At 47.2% G+C, this 15198-nt stretch overlaps 1 protein-coding gene across 1 annotated transcript in view; it reads right to left on the bottom strand.

Annotated features, from left to right (window-relative positions):
* COL16A1 (collagen type XVI alpha 1 chain) overlaps window positions 1-15198 on the bottom strand; it is a 375234-nt gene that overhangs the window by 95659 nt on the left and 264377 nt on the right. Inside the window, exons 28-33 of the mRNA XM_073571772.1 lie at window positions 13883-13936; window positions 13674-13796; window positions 10285-10320; window positions 10054-10161; window positions 8708-8830; window positions 8579-8632 (exon numbers count right to left, since the gene is read on the bottom strand). Coding sequence (XP_073427873.1) covers window positions 8579-8632; window positions 8708-8830; window positions 10054-10161; window positions 10285-10320; window positions 13674-13796; window positions 13883-13936 — 498 coding nt within the window. The remainder of the gene's footprint in view (window positions 1-8578; window positions 8633-8707; window positions 8831-10053; window positions 10162-10284; window positions 10321-13673; window positions 13797-13882; window positions 13937-15198) is intronic.

Raw genomic sequence — 15198 nt, 5'->3', positions numbered from 1 at the left:
GTACACATTCAAAATATATGTCTATACAGCATGAGGCAGGCTCAGACGGTGTTAGGCCCAGTATGGATTGCACGTCATTGCACAAAGGTTAGAAGGGGTACCGTATCCCTGGATAACATGTATGGATAGCGTACACATTCAAAATATATGTCTATACAGCATGAGGCAGGCTCAGACGGTGTTAGGCCCAGTATGGATTGCACGTCATTGCACAAAGGTTAGAAAGGGTACCGTATCCCTGGATAACATGTATGGATAGCGTACACATTCAAAATATATGTCTATACAGCATGAGGCAGGCTCAGACGGTGTTAGGCCCAGTATGGATTGCACGTCAGTGCACAAAGGTTAGAAGGGGTACCGTATCCCCGGATAACATGTATGGATAGCGTACACATTCAAAATATATGTCTATACAGCATGAGGCAGGCTCAGACGGTGTTAGGCCCAGTATGGATTGCACGTCATTGCACAAAGGTTAGAAAGGGTACCGTATCCCTGGATAACATGTATGGATAGCGTACACATTCAAAATATATGTATCAGGAGGCAGGCTCAGACGGTGTCAGGCACAGTATGGATTTGACGGCCCAGATTACACAGCGGAGGAGCAGGGAGAGGTAAAGATTGCAAATGCTGGGGCCCTGGCCAAGCAAGGGGGGCCCACTCGTGGGCGTCGGTACTGGCACTGGGCCCCTCATAGTACAGCGGTGTGTCTGACGGCGGGTGTGCACCACCACCGTCAGAGACACTTGATTGCACTATGAGGGACCCTGTGCCAGTGCCCGCGCCCAAGAGTCGGCCTACCCACCTGTCCAGGGCAACGGCACTCGCACGGTGTCGTGCGCTAGGTGGTGACCCCGGCCATGGGGGAGGAGGCAGCACAGTTATGGAGTTTTAGAAAGTGGCATATGTTGATGTTGGACATTCAGCTGATGCAAAAGGCGAAATAGGTGAAGTACCAGGAAGAGGTGGACCAAAGCAAGCCATTTTTCTGTCACCCTATGTGTCATCAGGGGAAGGTGGGACAAAATCCTTGGAAAACCATGCGTGGTTCATTTTAATGAAGGTTAGATCATCCACATTTTGGGTTGACAGACGGGTCCTTTTTTCTGTCAGGATTGATCCAGCTGCACTGAAGACTCTTTCCGATAGCACACTTGCAGCTGGGCAAGCGAGCTCCTGTAAGGCATATTGGGCCAATTCAGGCCAGGTGTCCAGTTTAGCGGCCCAATAGTCAAAGGGGAATGACCTGTGTGGGAGAACATCGATATGGGAGGAAAAGTAGTTTGTAACCATAGTTGACAACTGCTGTCTCCTGTCACTTTCCATCGATGCAGTATTACCAGTTGTGTGAGCGGTATTTGAAAAATCAGTCCACAGCATTGTCATGAAACCCCTGTCTCCAACGCCACTTCTGCTGTGTGCACCACGAACACCTCTGCCAAGCTGCCCCCGGCCCGTACGGCTCTTGTGAGAACCATCACCGCTGCTGTGTGCTGGGAATGCCTCAAGCAACCGATTTACCAGAGTTGCTTGTTTATTAGCCAATATTAGGTCAAGGTTCTCCTGTGGCATGATGTTTTGTAATTTGCCTTTATAGCGTGGATCCAGGATGCTGGCCAACCAGTAGTCGTCATCGTTCATCATTTTGGCAATGCGGGGGTCCCTTTTTAGGATCCGCAAGGCATAATCTGACATGTGGGCCAATGTTCCCGGTGTCAATGATGCACTGCGAGTGCTGGGTGGAGGAGCACTTTCTGGCAAATCCACATCCCTCCAGTCACGCACAAACCCTGTACCAGACCTTGCCACGCCAACATTTTCACTTGCCCCACGAGATGCATCCTCCTCCCCTAAGTAATCATCCCCATCATCCTCCTCCTCCTCCTCCTCTTCTTCCTCCACCTCGTCCAGGAGAGGTCCCTGAGCAGACAATGGCTGAATGTCATCAAGGATTCCCTCCTCCTCTTCCTCCTCATCAACATTGGCTGCAGACGCCTGCTCCTTAAGGTGCGTCAAAGTTTGCATGAGCAGACGCATAAGTGGGATGCTCATGCTTAGGATGGCGTCGTCTGCGCTTACCAGCCGTGTGCATTCCTCAAAACACTGAAGGACTTTACAAAGGTCTTTCAGCTTCGACCACTGCACGCCTGTCAACTCCATGTCTGCTCTCAAAGTGCCTGGCCGTGTATCCTCCCACAAATGCATTATGGCCTGCCTCTGCTCGTACAGCCGCTCCACCATGTGCAGGGTGGAGTTCCACCTTGTTGCAATGTCGATAATGAGGCGGTGGTTGGGAAGGTGGAGCAATCGCTGCAGCTTCTGCATACGAACGGAGTGTACAGGCGACCGGCGGATGTGCGCGCACAGTCTTCGCACCTTCTGGAGCAGGGCTGTTAACTCCGGATAATTTTTGAGGAAGCACTGCACCACCAGGTTCAAGGTGTGAGCCAAGCAAGGTATGTGGCTGAGTTTTGAAAGGGCTATGGCTGCCACAAAATTACGGCCGTTATCACTAACTACCTTGCCTGCCTCAAGATGTACACTGCCCAGCCATGACTCAGTTTGTCGCTTCAAGTACTCGGCCAGCACCTCGGCGGTGTGTCTGTCGCCCAAACACATCATCTGCAACACAGCCTGCTGACGCTTTCCACTAGCTGCTCGATAGGGGGACACATCGTGTGCAACAGTGGCAGCTGCAGATGGAGTGCTCGTACGACTGCGCTCTGTGGACGAGCTTTCGCTTCTGGAGGAGGAGGAGGAGGGTCGAACGCCTACAGCCAACTGTTTCCTATACCGTGGGCTAGGCAGCACTGTCCCACCACCGATGTCCCCTGTGGACCCTGCATCCACCACATTAACCCAGTGCGCAGTGATGGACACGTAACGGCCCTGGCCATGCCGACTGGACAATGCATCAGTTGTGAGGTGCACCTTTCCGCTCACTGACTGCTTGAGTGCATGGACAATGCGGTCTTTCACATGATGGTGGAGGGCTGGGATGGCTTTGCGAGAGAAGAAGTGGCGACTGGGTAGGTCATAGCGTGGTACTGCATAGGCCATGAGTTCGCGGAAAGCTGTGCTTTCCACCAACCGAAAGGGCATCATCTCAAACGAGATTAGTTTGGCAATGTGGGCGTTCAAACCCAGTGTACGCGGATGAGAGACTGAGTACTTTCTTGACCTACTCATAGTGTCTGGGAGGGTGAGCTGGACTTGAGAGCTGCATATGGTGGAAGTAGCGGTGGACAGGGCGGACTGAGAGAGGGTTGATGATGGTGATGGAGTTGGTGTTCTTTCTGATGGCCTAGAATCAGTCTTTCGTTGATATAACAGTGGGATTCCCTGACTGCTGTGGCCTTGCAACGACACCTCAACATTTGCTGCTGTGCTAACCGGTGGGCTTACAGTGGGGGAAACAATGTAGCGTTGCTGACTACCTTCGTTGTGATCAGTTGCACATGTGGCACTTGAGGTTTGGTGTTGTGTCCACGCTTGCAAGTGCATGCTGGTTAAATGTCTAAGCATGCAACTGGTATTCAAATTTTTCAGATTTTTCCCTCGGCTAAAGGTCTTTGCGCACTTCTTACAGATAACCTTGGCCTGATCATGAGGATTTTGTTCAAAAAAGTGCCACACTGCACTCTTCCTACTTTGGCAGACATTTTGCGGCCTAGCACGCTGTGATCTTTTGACCCTCTGGACAAGCTGTCCAGCAACTCTTTTGATGTTTGGAACCTGTCTTTGGAGTGCTCGGGCCTGCCAGATAACAGCTGTTGCGATGTCGATGTCTGCTGTGGATGCTCCTCATCTGAGCTATTGGAAGCAGCACCCTCTTCCCCCAATGGATGCCAATCTGGGTCAACAACTGGGTCATCCATCACCTCCTCTTCTATGTCATGTGCACCTTCCTCTGTGTCACCGTGTATGGTGGTATAGTGTGCGGGAAGGGGCACCTGAGTCTCATCAGGGTCAGAATCTGGCTCTGTACACTGCGAGGACAGTGTAGTGCTCTGAGTGAATGTACCAGCAGAATCATCCATCAGCGGCTGTGCATCAGTGCACTCCATGTCAGATTCATCTTGGCCTGGGTAATTCACCATTTCACTTGATAATCCAGGCATGGTATGTGAAAACAGCTCCATGGAGTAATCAGTAGTATGGCCTGCATCATCCTTCAATCTTGGTTGGGGTGAAGGACACAAGGAAAGGTGTGGTTCATGAACATGAGCCTCCAATGACGACTCAGTGCTTTTACTTTTTACAACTGAAGAAGAGGAGGCGATAGAGCTGGAGGCTGAGTCAGCAATGTAAGACAAAACTTTTTCCTGATGCTCTGCCTTTAAAAGCGGTTTGCCAACTCCTAGAAAACTAAGCGTTCGAGGCCTTATGTAGCCAGACGATGACGCAGGGTCAGCACCTCCTGCATTCGGTCCTATTTTGCTCTTGCCACTACCATCAGATCCACCACCAACACCATCATTACCAGCTGCCAACCCCCGCCCAATTCCACGGCCTCTTCCACCAGCCTTCCTCATTTTTGGTAGAAATGTAGACAAAATCCAACAAACTATATAGTAATGTAAAACAAGGTACAAGGTGTCTATAGGACAGGGGAGTTTTAGAATTTCTGCACACACTTGTGGACAGTGGACACTTGTGGATTGTGTGAGGCCCACTGATATCTGAGCGCTATGTGACACGCTCGATGGCACAGCTGCCTGTGACCAAAGTGACGAGAGGATAATGGAGATTTTGAATCTCTGCGTACACTTTTGGACACTGGACACTTGTGGATGGTGTGAGGCCCACTGATATCTGAGTGCTATGTGACACGCTCGATGGCACAGCTGCCTGTGACCAAAGTGACGAGAGGATAATGGAGATTTTGAATCTCTGCGTACACTTTTGGACACTGGACACTTGTGGATGGTGTGAGGCCCACTGATATCTGAGCGCTATGTGACACGCTCGATGGCACAGCTGCCTGTGACCAAAGTGACGAGAGGATAATGGAGATTTTGAATCTCTGCGTACACTTTTGGACACTGGACACTTGTGGATGGTGTGAGGCCCACTGATATCTGAGCGCTATGTGACACGCTCGATGGCACAGCTGCCTGTGACCAAAGTGACGAGAGGATAATGGAGATTTTGAATCTCTGCGTACCCTTTTGGACACTGGACACTTGTGGATGGTGTGAGGCCCACTGATATCTGAGCGCTATGTGACACGCTCGATGGCACAGCTGCCTGTGACCAAAGTCTCGAGAGGATAATGGAGATTTTGAATCTCTGCGTACACTTTTGGACACTGGACACTTGTGGATGGTGTGAGGCCCACTGATATCTGAGCGCTATGTGACACGCTCGATGGCACAGCTGCCTGTGACCAAAGTGACGAGAGGATAATGGAGATTTTGAATCTCTGCGTACACTTTTGGACACTGGACACTTGTGGATGGTGTGAGGCCCACTGATATCTGAGCGCTATGTGACACGCTCGATGGCACAGCTGCCTGTGACCAAAGTGACGAGAGGATAATGGAGATTTTGAATCTCTGCGTACACTTTTGGACACTGGACACTTGTGGATGGTGTGAGGCCCACTGATATCTGAGCGCTATGTGACACGCTCGATGGCACAGCTGCCTGTGACCAAAGTGACGAGAGGATAATGGAGATTTTGAATCTCTGCGTACACTTTTGGACACTGGACACTTGTGGATTGTGTGAGGCCCACTGATATCTGAGCGCTATGTGACACGCTCGATGGCACAGCTGCCTGTGACCAAAGTGACGAGAGGATAATGGAGATTTTGAATCTCTGCGTAAACTTTTGGACACTGGACACTTGTGGATGGTGTGAGGCCCACTGATATCTGAGCGCTATGTGACACGCTCGATGGCACAGCTGCCTGTGACCAAAGTGACGAGAGGATAATGGAGATTTTGAATCTCTGCGTACACTTTTGGACACTGGACACTTGTGGATGGTGTGAGGCCCACTGATATCTGAGCGCTATGTGACACGCTCGATGGCACAGCTGCCTGTGACCAAAGTGACGAGAGGATAATGGAGATTTTGAATCTCTGCGTACACTTTTGGACACTGGACACTTGTGGATGGTGTGAGGCCCACTGATATCTGAGCGCTATGTGACACGCTCGATGGCACAGCTGCCTGTGACCAAAGTGACGAGAGGAAAAGGGAGATCGGATTGCTTTTAAAAAAGCAGTTTGCGGAGCAGTGGGTAAACAGCAATGCCAGCGTGTCAGGAAGCCTTAAAAGGCAGCCCAATAACCAACACCACTGATACACCACAATATAGCCTCCCCTTGCACTGCACACACAGTGACTTGTGTGTTGTGCAGGCCAAATCGCTAGCAGCAGAAGCAGTTTTTTTGTCTTCTTCCCTGCCTAACGCTCTCCCTACAGAATCAGCAGCAACCTCTCCCTATACTAAGATCGGCAGAAGTAAGATGGCGGTCGGCGTGCACGCCCTTTTATACCCCCTGTGACGCCCACCAAAGCAAGCCAATCACTTGCATGCCCTTCTGAAAGATGGTTGTGACCCGTGCCTATGTCATCACGTTGCCCACAGTGTCCGTGGATCCTGATTGGCTGAAAAAGAGCGCAAAACAAACTTTTGAAACGCGACTTTGGCGCGTAAGTCGCCGACCTCGTGGCCGACCTCATCCTAGGGTCGGGTTTTGTTTCATGAAACCCGACTTTGCCAAAAGTCGGCGACTTTTGAATTTTTTCGACCCGTTTCGCTCAACTCTAGTTAGCACCCTTGACATTGCTCCAGAAAGTGATGTATGGTATTTATCCCAGAAAATTAATGGAATGACACATGTTTTGTTATACACATGTTTATTTCCTTTGTGTGTTTTGAAACATCACACAAAATAGAGAAAAAAAGGCAAAATTGACAAAATTTTACACAAAACCCAAAAAATGGACTGGACAAAATCGTTGGCACCTTTCCTAAATTATGGGAAAATGACTTTGATTCAAACATGTAATGCTCGTTCAAATTCACATGTGGCAAGTAACAGATGTGGGCAATATGAATTCACACCTGAAACCAGATAAAAAGGGAAGAACGTGACTCAGTCTTTGCATTATGTGTCTGTGTGTGCCACAGTAAGCATGGAGAACAGAAAGATGAGAAGAGAACTGTCTGAGGACCTGAGAGCCAAAATTGCTGAAAAATATCAACAACTTCAACGTTACAAGTCCATCTCCAGACATCTTGAAGTTACTTTGTCCACTGTGCGCAACATAGTCAAGAAATTTACAAGTTTTCCAACCCATGACACTCTAACTAATCTCCATGGACGTGGACGTCAGAGAAAAATTGATGAAAGGTTGCAACGCAGAATAGTCTAGATGGTGGATAAGCAGCCCCAATCAAGTTCCAAGAAAATTCAAGCTGTCCTGCAGGCCCGGGGTGCATCAGAGTCGGTGCAAATTATACGTCGACATTGGAATAAAATTAAATGCTATGCCAGGAGACCAAGGAGAACCCCACTGCTGACACAGAAATTAAAAAGCTAGACTGCAGGTTACCAAAATGTACATGAGTAAGCAAAAATCCTATTGAGAAAAGTGTCTTATGGACAGATGAGACCAAGATAGAGCTTTGGTAATGCACATAATTCGACTACTTACCTAAAATGGAATGAGGCATACAAACAAAAGAACAAAGTACCTAGAATCAAATATGGTGGAGGTTCAAAGATGTTTTGGGGATGTCCTGCTGCCTCTGGCACAGGGTGACTTGACTGTGTGCAAGGCATCATGAAATATGATGAATACCGAAGGATTTTGGGTCACAATATAGTGCCCAGTGTCAGAAAGCTCGGTTTGCATCTTAGGTCATGGGTCTTCCAGCAGGGCAATGACCCCAAACATACTTCAAAAACTCCCAGACCTAGATGGAAACAAAGCGCTGGAGAGTTTTGAAGTAGTCAGCAATGGGACTGGATCTAAATCTCATTGAACCCTTGTGGAGAGAGCTTAAAATTGCTGTTGGGAGAATGCAACCTTCAAATATTAGAGACCTGGAGCAATTTGCAAAAGAAGAGTGGTCATAAATTCCATTTGAGAGGTTTAAGAAGATTGTTGATGGTTACAGGAAGCAATTGATTGCAGTTATTTATTCCAAAGGATGTGCAACCATATATTAAATTGGGGGTGCCAACACTTTTGTCCTGCCCATTTTGGGGGGTTTTGTGGGAAATGATGTCCAATTTGCCTTTTTTTCCATTTTTTGTGTAGTTCCAATAAACACAAAGGAAATAAATATATATTACATTTTCGGCCATGACTGTGTTTCCTATGGTCAGTAAGAAAAAAAAAACCAAAGTATCCAGAGACATACAGACATGGGAGGAACATGCATGTTGTCCTTGATCTGATTTGAACCCTGATCCCTGGAGATGGAATGCAAGAGTGTTGGCCACTGAGGTGCTATACATAGACTGCTATATAAATATGTAAGAGAAGAAAAGCAGGAAGCTGCAAGCATTTGAACCCACTTTGTTTTATGGTTAGGCTGTAACTCACCTGGGTTCCCTTTATTCCAGGTAGACCCTGAACACCAGGTAAACCAGGTTGACCCTTAATAAACAAAGACTGTGGTTATAGGGAATTTACAGTAAGGTACTGCAGATACTGTAATGGGACATAACTCACTGGTGTCCCTCTCTGTCCCACTCCTGGAGGTCCTTGATCCCCTTTAGTTCCTGGTCTTCCAGGTACACCAATAACATCTGACAATCCATTTAAGTTTACAGGACAGGAGTCACAGGCATCTCCCTGTAAATGACATGTAGTGTTGAATTTCCAATATCAATACAATAGTTCATTTATTTAGTGTGCTTACTTATACAACGCCATCAGATTTCACTGCTCAATAAGCAGCTGCTCAGTAGTCTTTAACAATAAAGTATTTTATGTTAATGGATAGGTCTGAGCTGTAAAATCAGAAAGAGTTCAAAGACAAGAGGGGTTCTGTTCAAAGGAAAAAATAAATCACATCCTTTTTTCTAATCTCAGGAAACCCTTTAATTAGGAGAACATCGCAGAGGAAAGATGTGTGGCAAGCAGTGCTTACGTCAAGTCAGGTAAATGTTAAAAGTAAAGTGCGTTGTTAGCTCATATAAGTAATTAAATTAATAGGTTATGAAGTTGATTGATAATGTGCAGATTTATCTTTATGGGTTAAAGGGAACCTGTCAGCAGGATTTCACCTGCCAAACTATTTATATGTGCATGTAGCCGTCAATACCTTTACATGGCCAATCTTTTCCTTTCTTACGGAGAAATCAGCATTTGAATTGATTTGTAAATGAGGGTGTAGCTATGAATCCTCAGTCACTCCAGCTCTATTACTTGCCCAGTGTTGCTTCCTCCTACTTGACTGGCAGCCTCTAGGCTGAATGACTTCGAGGCAAAGGAGCAATCAGTCAAGGAAGAGGAAGTGACACTGGAAGGGGAATAGAGCTGGAGTGGCAGAGGCTTCAGTTCTACAGCTTTATTTGCATATCAATTAAACTGCTGATTTCACTTGTCTTGTCTTTGAAAGAGATACATGCACATGTAAAAAGGTGTGTGATATAAAATCCTTATGACATACTCCCTTTAATGTAAAGATGCCTCAAAAACCACCACATGCTTGTAAGGAATATGTAGAGTAAGGTCACCTGAACCTACTGGGAACAGTGGACAAGTGATATGAAGGGAAAAACAGATGGAGCATTTCGAATTACAATGCCTGATACTTTTGTTTTCCCAGGAGATAATCCATCTCTAGAGGTGTCTGGCACCAGTTTATTTAATTCTCCCCATTGAAAACACATGTACCCTAAATCAGCCTGTGATACTGTAGCTAGTGACTGGATGAGAGAATGTAAGGATATCTTTAAAGATAGAAGACACAAAGAATGCTTATCAATGAACAGTTGAAATATTGCTGTGGGGTGCACTGTAATAATAGAAGTAAGCATAAAAACACACTCACATCTAATTCATATGCTCACCTTTTCACCTTTAAGTCCATTAGGCCCCTGCATTCCTGTTTCACCTGGCAAACCAGGTACGCCTGCTGTCCCTGGTATGCCCGAATCTCCTGCAGTGCCAGCCTCACCCTGTATAACAAACGAATGTTATGCTTTATAACAGGCTAGAAATGTAACAAGCTGAATAAAGTTTTTTCCATAGTGGTCTGATGATTTCCATTTCGCTTTCAAGTTGTCACTATCACTACTTACCTTTTGTCCTTTCAGGCCAGGCACACCTGAATCGCCCTAGAGATTAAATAAATAATTGACCCGTCAAAATAATGCAGTTGCAAATTTGGTATATAGCTTAATGTACAAACCTGAATAAAATGAATACACAGAAAACATTATCTCTATATATAAAACTGAATGTATGTATGTGTGTGTGTATCACCAACCAATCACAAAGCATCTTTCATTTCACCAGAGCTGTTCAAAAGAAGCTGAGCTGTGATTGGTTGCTATGAGCAACAGTTTTCCTTGCAACCAATCACTAAGTGTCTTTCATTTCACCAGAGCTGGTTAAAAGAGGCTGAGCTGTGATTGGTTGCTATGAGCAAGTTTTCCCACTTGATAATGTGGCGCCCCAGGTGTATAGTCGCCACAGTGGCATTACCTTCCTCCTAGGGAGTGTGATGTCATGCTTGGAAGCAATGAAGGGTCTCTCTATCATTTAATCACAACACACAACACAGCTCCCACTCCAGGCCAGCAGAGGGAGCTCTGAACCCAAAACTGGGGGAAGAGTTGCTCTCTGGGGGCCAGGAAGGGAAAACTAGGAGTTCGTGTGAGGAGGGCAACGTGTGTGGACATGGAGGAGAAGAGCTGGGAGATTGAGCAGAGAGTTCAGGCTCATTCCCAGCTATAGCGCATGATCTGGAGCCCGGTCTCCAAGGCTGTATGGACACTGATGGTCCTGCAACAGAAACCGGAGGAGTAGGAAGCTGTAAATGCTCTATTCCCACATAAGACTCGGAGGCACAACAGCGACGTGTGAGCCAGAAGAGGAAGGCTATAGCTGTCTGCCATATGAGGGAGTTCTAAAGAGAATAAGCAAGTGGAACTTCAGTGTAACACAGTACTGCAAGTACCTAAAAATAAGCGCTAGGAAGGAGACTACACAACCCATCTGCACAGAGAGATTCCTACGTTGCTTCCAGGCTAGCCAGCTCCTGTGCCATCTGTAATCTGGACCCTGGACTGCATTTGCCAAGCAAAGAAAAGGTAAAGAAACTGCATCCTATTGTGTCCTTGCCTTCTTCCTGCAACCCCGTCAGCACTGCTTAATTCCTGTGCCAGGCACTGCACCCTCTTCCTCAACACCTATCCTCACTGCCCTGGGATTACTGCCCTACCTGTGGAGGGCCACAACATCATAGCTGCACCACACCATCTTTCCCAGGGGATGTGTCCGCAGCGTCGGCTTAATATCTTCATTGCCGAACACCACAGGTGGCGTCACGAATCATTCACTCATAAACTTTATTCCATCACTTAATCCCTTTTACATGGGCGCCCAGGACCACGGACCGGGTCACCGCTGCTGTGACATTCCCCTCTGAGAGACTGGCCCGGTACCGAGTACCCCACAGCCCGGGGAGAGTGACCCAACAACACCTCAGTAGACACTCACATGGTGGGAGAAATCTAGCATCCCTGGGAACATAAGCTCCCAGCCATTGTCTGCCCCCCAGAAAGGAGCAGAGAGCACATGACAGAAATTAATCCCCCCCTCCATGCCCATATACCCATCACACATTCTCCATCCCATAGGCACATCTTCCCTCTTAAAGGGATCTCTGGTATGGAAGTCAGGGCAAATCCATCCAGCGCTTTGGTTTTGACCCCAGGCCTCTCTTAAAGGGATCCCTGGCATGGAAGTTAGGACCGTTCCACTCAGCTCTGTGGTTCTGACCCCATGGTCTCTTAAAGGGATCATTGGTATGCAAGGTAAGACAAAGCCACTCAGCGTTTTGGTACTGACCCCAGGTCTTTCTTAAAGGGATCTCTGGTATGGAAGGCAGGACAAATCCATCCAGTGCTTTGGTTCTGACCCCATGCCTCTCTTAAAGGGATCCCTGGTATGGAAGTCAGGGCAATTGCCTTCAAATGCTCTGAATCTGACCCCAGGGTTCTATTAAAGGGATCCTTGGTATGCAAGTCAGGGCAAATCCATCTGGTGCTCTGGTTCTGATCCCAGGCTTTCTTAAAGGAATCCCCGGTATGGAAGTGAGGGCAAATCCACTCTGCACTTTGGTACTGGCCCCATGCCTCTCTTAAAGGGATCCTCAGTATGGAAGTCAGGGCAATTGCCTTCAAATGCTCTGGTACTGACCCCAGGCCCTCTTAAAGGGATCTCCGGTATGGAAGTTAGGGTAAATCCCTCAGTGCTCTGATTCTCATTCCAGGCTTCTATAAAAGGGATCATTGGTATGGAAGTCAGGGCAAATCCACTCAGCGCTCTGGTTCTGAGGCCAGGCCTCTCTTAAAGGGATCCCCAGTATGGAAGTTAGGACCGTTCCACTCAGCGCTCTGGTTCTGACCCCAGGCTGACAGGATGATGTGAGATATTAGGGGTAGTAGTCTGGTGGCTCTGGCTGATGGGATAATGCGGGATATTAAGGGGGAGGAGTCCGGTGGCTCTGGCTGACGGGATGATGTGGGATATTAGGGGTAGTAGTTTAGCAGCTGTGACGGGATGATGTGGGATATTAGTGGTAGTTGTCCGGTGGCTCTGGCTGATGGGATGATGTGGGATATTAGGGGTAGTAGTCAGGTGGCTTTGATGGGATGATGTGGGATATTAGGGGTAGTAGTCCGGTGGCTCTGGCTGACGGGATGATGTGGGATATTAGGGGTAGTAGTCCGGCGGCTGTGACAGGATGATGTGGGATATTAGTGGTAGTTGTCCGGTGGCTTTGATGGGATGATGTGGGATATTAGTGGTAGTAGTCCGGTGGCTCTGACTGACGGGATGATGTAGAATATTAGGCGTAGTAGTCCGGTGGCTCTGGCTGATGGGATGATGTGGGATATTAGGGGTAGTAGTCCGGTGGCTCTGGCTGACGGGATGATGTGGGATATTAGGGGTAGTAGTCCGGTGGCTCTGGCTGACGGGATGATGTGGGATATTAGGGGTAGTAGTCCGGCGGCTGTGACAGGATGATGTGGGATATTAGTGGTAGTTGTCCGGTGGCTTTGATGGGATGATGTGGGATAATAGTGGTAGTAGTCCGGTGGCTCTGACTGACGGGATGATGTAGAATATTAGGCGTAGTAGTCCGGTGGCTCTGGCTGATGGGATGATGTGGGATATTAGGGGTAGTAGTCCGGTGGCTCTGGCTGACGGGATGATGTGGGATATTATAGTGAATGTGGCTATACGGAGTGGGCGGGGCTCTACACTCAGCTTTATATATATATAGATATAATCATTATAATTTGTTATAACTAACCATAGTTAGTTACTATGCCCGGGCAGCGCCGGGCTCTTCAGCTAGTAATAAATAATATTCCCAGTTTTACAATAATGATTATTATCTGTACAATGATTACTCACACACCTTTTTCACCATTACATTTCTGTACATGATACTCACTTTTTTCCCTGGACTTCCAGTTCCAGGTTCTCCTGGTTCACCTTTCTGTCCTGGAATCGCAACAGCTGTCTCATGTTGTTGTACTTCAGCTGGGAGACTTGGACATAAGGAACAAGATTCTCCCTGCAAAGGCAATCAGATTAATGACAGAAATAGATTCATGCCAGGCAATGAACTAAAACATAGCAGATATAGAAATGATTCCTAACCTTTTCTCCCTTTGGTCCAGAAGGTCCTGTGCCCCCCAGTTCTCCTGGTGAACCCTGTGGAATACGCAAGGTACTTATTGCATATTAGCTCATTGACATTTAGAAGATTTTATGGGTAGAAGTTTATTTATGACTACTGAACTAATGTGGGCTGACTTACCAGTCTACCACTTCAATGCCTTTCTCATGTCAATATTAATGTGAATTTGCGATAAAGTGTACGTGGTAATTTAGCCAAAACTGCTGTACGTGATAATTTAGCGAAAATGAATTTAAAAGCATGGGTTTCTCGTTGTTTATTTCTCTACGTGGCCCCGTTGCACTCCTATAAGTCCCTGGACAAATGTATTGTCTCGCATTGGCAAGTCAAGCATATGTAAATTGCAAATGAATATTTACCCCTTCTCCTGTCCATAATCCAGCCACCCCGATGTACTGGCATCGCTGATTTAGTTAGACTGCTGTATGCCCGAGGATCGCATCGCAATCTTCGGATGGGCCGTCTGCTCTCCTGACCTCAGCATGACAGGTGCATAGAGATAGATGCTATCATGCTCATGTCAGGAGAGCAGATGGCCTGTCCGTTGATTGTGATGCGATCTTCAGGTAAGAAATATGGTCATCTGACTGCATCAAATCAGAGACTCTAGCTGGGAGGGGTGGGCAGGATTATGTATGGGGGAATGGGTGAATATTCATTTCGCATTGACATACACTTGACTTGCCACTGCACATGTAAATGTAAAATGAATATTCACACCCTTCCCCATCCATAATCCCGCCCAACCCTCTGCACCTTCATCACTGATTCAGTCAGACTGCTGAGATACTTGCTCGAGGATCACATTGCAATCCTCGAGCTGGCTGTCTGCTCTCCTGACATGAGCATGACAGCATGTATTTCTTTGCAGCTGTCATGCTGAGGTCAGGAGAGCAAGCGCCAAGTCCGAAGATTGCGATACGATCCTAGGGCATAAAGCAGTCTGACTGACTCACTGACGCCAGTGCAGAGGGGCGGGCAGGATTTTTTGGAGGGGAAGAGGTGAATATTCTTTTGCCTAACTTGCTGTTGCAAGACAATACATTTACTCAAGGCTTACAGGAACACAACAAAGTCATGTACAGAAATAAAAGTTACATATTCTGAAAGGACTGCAATATTTCAGGATACTATTAGTATACTACACAAAAATGACCTGACCAATTCCCTTGAAGTTTCTGGAATCATCTTTTCTGCACTTCCGGGAAGCCATATTCAATCAGCTCTGTGTCCCCCCATTATGTTGGTTCTAGCTCACACATAATGGTGTGAATGT

Source organism: Dendrobates tinctorius, unplaced genomic scaffold (genome assembly GCF_039654945.1).
Source record: "Dendrobates tinctorius isolate UK_male_01 unplaced genomic scaffold, ASM3965494v1 ptg000007l, whole genome shotgun sequence".
Classification (NCBI taxonomy): domain Eukaryota; kingdom Metazoa; phylum Chordata; class Amphibia; order Anura; family Dendrobatidae; genus Dendrobates; species Dendrobates tinctorius.
This window is presented reverse-complemented; position numbering and strand designations above follow the sequence as displayed.